The 4,236-nt window shown below is 48.3% G+C and overlaps 1 protein-coding gene across 1 annotated transcript in view; it reads left to right on the top strand.

Annotated features, from left to right (window-relative positions):
* Nucleotides 1-287: 287 nt before the first annotated feature.
* LOC103804579 (cytochrome P450 3A29-like) overlaps nucleotides 288-4,236 on the top strand; it is a gene marked incomplete at its 5' end in the record, with an annotated part of 11,389 nt that continues 7,440 nt past the window's right edge. Inside the window, 5 exons of the mRNA XM_009077196.1 lie at nucleotides 288-346; nucleotides 1,090-1,183; nucleotides 2,305-2,357; nucleotides 3,480-3,579; nucleotides 3,995-4,108. Coding sequence (XP_009075444.1) covers nucleotides 288-346; nucleotides 1,090-1,183; nucleotides 2,305-2,357; nucleotides 3,480-3,579; nucleotides 3,995-4,108 — 420 coding nt within the window. The remainder of the gene's footprint in view (nucleotides 347-1,089; nucleotides 1,184-2,304; nucleotides 2,358-3,479; nucleotides 3,580-3,994; nucleotides 4,109-4,236) is intronic.

The following is a 4,236-nucleotide window of genomic DNA, read 5'->3' as shown; positions in this document are numbered from 1 at the left end:
CTGCAGGGCTCCCCCAGCGGGCAGGGAATGGGGCGGCGGGGCTGGGCGGGGAGAGAAATAAAAAGGAAATCCTTCATTTTTTCTGCTTTCTCAAGTAGAAGTCACTTCCTGGTGTTTCAAGGCAGCAGGTGCTGTGCACACTCCAGGTCTTGTGCTGCTCCAGGTCTTGTGCTGCTTCAATTCCTTGTGCTGCATCAGTTCCTTGTGCTGCTCCAGTTCTTGTGCTACTCCAGCTCTTTGTGTTGCTCCAATTCCTTGTGCTCCACCAATTCCTTGTGCTGCTCCAGGTCCTTGTGCTGCACCAAATCCATGTACTGCTTGAAGCCCTTCTGCTGCTCCAGGTCTTGTGCTGCTCCAGCCCCTTGTGCTGCACCAGGGCCTTGTGCTGCTTCAAGGTCTTGTGCTGCTCCAGCCCCTCGTGCTGCACCAGGGCCTTGTGCTGCTTCAGATTCTTGCACTGCTCCAGGTCCTCGTGCTGCTCCAGCTGGGATCAGGGCAGGGGTGATGCTGTGCCTGTCCATGTGCTGCTGCCAGCATCACCCCCTGATTAAGTAGTTCTGTTGGCCAAACTGCCTGTTCAGGTTATGTCGCTCAGGGGAGCTGTAGTGAGCTGTACAGGCAAAAACTTCATTTTGCTGTGGTAATTTATGTCCCTGCTCGGCTGCTGTGCTGCTGTGGCTCGACCACCTGAGCATCGTGCGAGGTCTTTGCAAAGACAAGCACAAGGGCAGAGCTCAGCTTCAGAGTTTAATGCCTCTGAGACCTCAGTCACCTGAGTCACAGTTGTCTGGTCTAGGGAGGTAAGTGAGGCCCTGAATGAAGATCTGGGGTGCCCAGTTTGCCTAGGCTGGGCTGCAGCTCCTTTCAGCCTTGTCTTCTATCAAAACATGCCCTGAATTATCTTATGCCCTGAGCAATCCTGCATTTATTACAAAGAGAGTATCCTCAGCAAAGCTGCTGCTGCTGGTCCATAATTGCAGCTTTCTCTGGGTGACAGCAACTAGTTGTTAGAGCCGTTCACTGTGCTCAGGATGAGCAATCTTCTCTTTTCATTGCATAAATGCATCTCACATGCTCTTTCTTTGGCAGCTATGGGATATGGCCCTACCAGACCTTCAAGAAGCTGGGCATGCCTGGCCCACGGCCTCTGCCCTTTGTGGGGACTTTCCTGGAGTATCGGAATGTGAGTACCGACAGCTGCTGCTCTGTAGCTGCTTAGATTCTCATTTGTGGCTGGGGCTGTTTTTCCCATCCTTTGGGCACATCTTTTCTCAGTCCTTGATTCAGTCAAATGGAAATGATGCTTTCAGGTAGGAAGCTCTTTGGACACTCAAAGAACACAAAAATTCAGGCTGACCCAAACGAGTTGTGCTATGTTTCACAGCTACTTTGTAGTTTAAATGATTAGTTTCTCCCTGTGTTTCTGGCTGCTCTGGAGCAGCTCATGTTCTATTAGAAACAAAGAAAAGGAAATATTGGAGAGGTGCCTAATACTGCTGATTTTTGAGAGCTGCATGTTTCTTTGCCCTTCTTGTCACTGACATGATGAGTCTGAATTAGCCCCAGCAATGCCCCGTTCAGCCAGTTGCTGTTGGGGCAGCTGAGACTAAGCCAGACAAATAGATTTTAAAATAAAACTCAAACATTATCAAGTTACCAAACCTTATCAAATAACTAGGTAGTAGCTGATCCCAGGTAACTGATTGCAAATGCACAGCAAATGTATTGGCTTCAATTAAAGTGGTATTTTACTTGTGTTTGCTGAGTTCATGGCATGCACGTGGCCTCTTACCAATGGCTTAGTTGATGCATGGTGAGTGTTATATGTCCCATAAGTTTCATCCTTACATGTAACATCAGTTAAAACCTGGAAGAAAACAAAGCAAAACAAAAAAACCTGCATTCACTTCAGTAACTGCAGTGAGAGATCATACGAGGCCATAGCAGCTCTAAGTTGTTGAGCTGAAGGTGAAAGGACACCTGGAATCTAGTTCTGCCTCTTAGCTCTGCTCACACTGAAACTGTGTACCCTATCATACCTTGTGTTCGTTACATTTTTAGCTCAGGTTGACTGGTGGAAGTTGAAAGTGCTTTTGTCCTTCATTTTTTTCTCTCTGCTCTCTTATTCCCTTCCAACTAATATCCCCTAAGTGTCTACATGATGCTTAAGAGCAACCATGCACCTCCCAGCCTCAACCTCTGCCACTTACAATGGGTCTGTGGGATGCACTATGCTGCCAGCTGTGACTTGCTTTGATCACTTTTCACTAGCATACTGTTAATTTCTCCTTTCTTGTTTTCCAGGGAGTCCTGCATTTTGACCAGATATGCTTTGAAAAGTATGGAAAAATTTGGGGGTGAGTTTCTGTGGAATAAAACTACCTGTTTGGGGTGCTCCACAGCCCCAAAATAGAATGAAGAAAGGTACATTGCTATCATCTCTCAGCCCTGTAACTCCAGCAGAGACAGCTTGGGAAAATACAGGTTCAGCACTGGGAAAGTCTTCACCCATCTCTCCAAGGCTTCTCTCCTGCTGAGATTTCAGTATGGTGCAGGGCTGGGATGATGGTGGCCAGTTTGGGGGGTCATTTGTTTGCATTAGCTTTGAAAATAACCTCCACTGCTTGGTGTCAAACTGAGCCTCCTGCCTTTGAAGCTGCTCCTCTGTCTTGAGCAAAAAAGCAAGCCACGGGCTGCCACGGTGTGTTTCATCTTACTCCCTGCTTCTCCCAGAGCTGGGGCACAAGCTACCTTTCAACCTGCCTCCCTGCTCCCTGCACAGCACTGGTTTTGTGCAGGGGCCTCTTATCATCCTTCTATTGAGAACCTCTCAAACTGAAGCAAAATTGCTGCGCAGAAAAATCCTGGGAGGCTTCGTGGAACCTGGTGCATTTTTTCGGAAGATTAAAATGTTCTCGAGTTCCTTGAAGATGGCAGTTTCCCTCAGCTGCGGCCCAAGGCTCCCTGCCCTTTAGCCCACACCATGACTTTTAAGTTTTTCTGTCTCTGTTGATTGGAAAATGGAGGAGACAGATGAGTTTTTCACCTCTCAGTGTCTCATAGGCCAGGCAGGGAAATCTCTTTACCCCACAAGTAGGCTGTGCAGTGTGGCTTTATTGTCTCCAGCTGTCAGTACTGGAAACAGAGCTCAGACATCCCAAGTGCAGAGGGTCAATGTCGTGGCAAAAACTGCCTTTTATCTAAGCCCACACTGCTTGGGCAGCTCTTTAACACACAGACAATTGGTAGAAATGCTCATGCTGTCTGTGTTTGGCACTTTCTTACCCTTTTTCCTGTCTTACTACATAACAAGTTTCAGCCTCATCCTTTTGACTGTTTTGTCAGAGAGGACTCAGCTGGCCCAAATTCTTTGGGCTCCAGCAGTCAGTGTGCCATGGCTCTGGCCACAGACAGACCAGGCTGCTTTTGCTCCAGCTGACCATGAGTGATGGACTGACTGTGGGTTTCTCTTGGCTTAGGATTTTTGATGGCAGGCAGCCTGTGCTGGCTGTGTTGGACCCCATCCTCATCAAAAACATCCTGGTGAAAGAGTGCTATACCATTTTTACTAATCGCCGGGTAGGTACCTAGTCCTGTGCTTTGCTCTCCAGTACAGAGCACATGCAGCAAGAAAGGAGGAGTTTCTTCTTTGCTTCTGTTCTCCTCTGTGCCCTTCAGCAAATACTTGCTCTCTGCTGTGCCCCAGTTTATTGATGGTGCCAACATCAAAACCCTGCTAGGGAGGTGTAGAGGCCACTCTGGCTGGGTCACTGGGCCGTGAGCCTGGACATGCCCTAGGGCTGATGTCATTTATGACTCACGCTTTTGTTTCCGTTTCTGTTGTTGAGGTAGAGCAGACATGACTTCACTGGACAAATCAGCACCCGATGGTGGGCTTTTCTTTGCATTTCTGTTGTGTGGAAGGGGGCTGGAAACCTTCACCCAACATGCTGTATAACCATGTTCCTTTTGCTGCAATGTTCTTCCTGTCCAGAACTTTGGTCTGAATGGGTTCCTGGAGTCAGCCCTCAATGTGGCAGCAGATGAGCAGTGGAAAAGGATTCGTACAGTGCTGTCTCCAACCTTCACTAGTGGGAAGCTGAAGGAGGTAAAGTAGAGGCCACTGATACTTTGCATCAATAGCTGGAGGAGGACTGGGCCTTTTCTGAGTGTAGACCTTCCCCTCAAACAGGGAAGTCTCCCTTTTTGTCAAGACCACATCCATGAGCATCTGCC

This window comes from Acanthisitta chloris, unplaced genomic scaffold (assembly GCF_000695815.1).
Source record: "Acanthisitta chloris isolate BGI_N310 unplaced genomic scaffold, ASM69581v1 scaffold18410, whole genome shotgun sequence".
NCBI classification, from domain to species: domain Eukaryota; kingdom Metazoa; phylum Chordata; class Aves; order Passeriformes; family Acanthisittidae; genus Acanthisitta; species Acanthisitta chloris.
The sequence above is the reverse complement of the archived record's forward strand: the minus strand, read 5'-3'. Positions and strand labels throughout refer to the sequence as shown.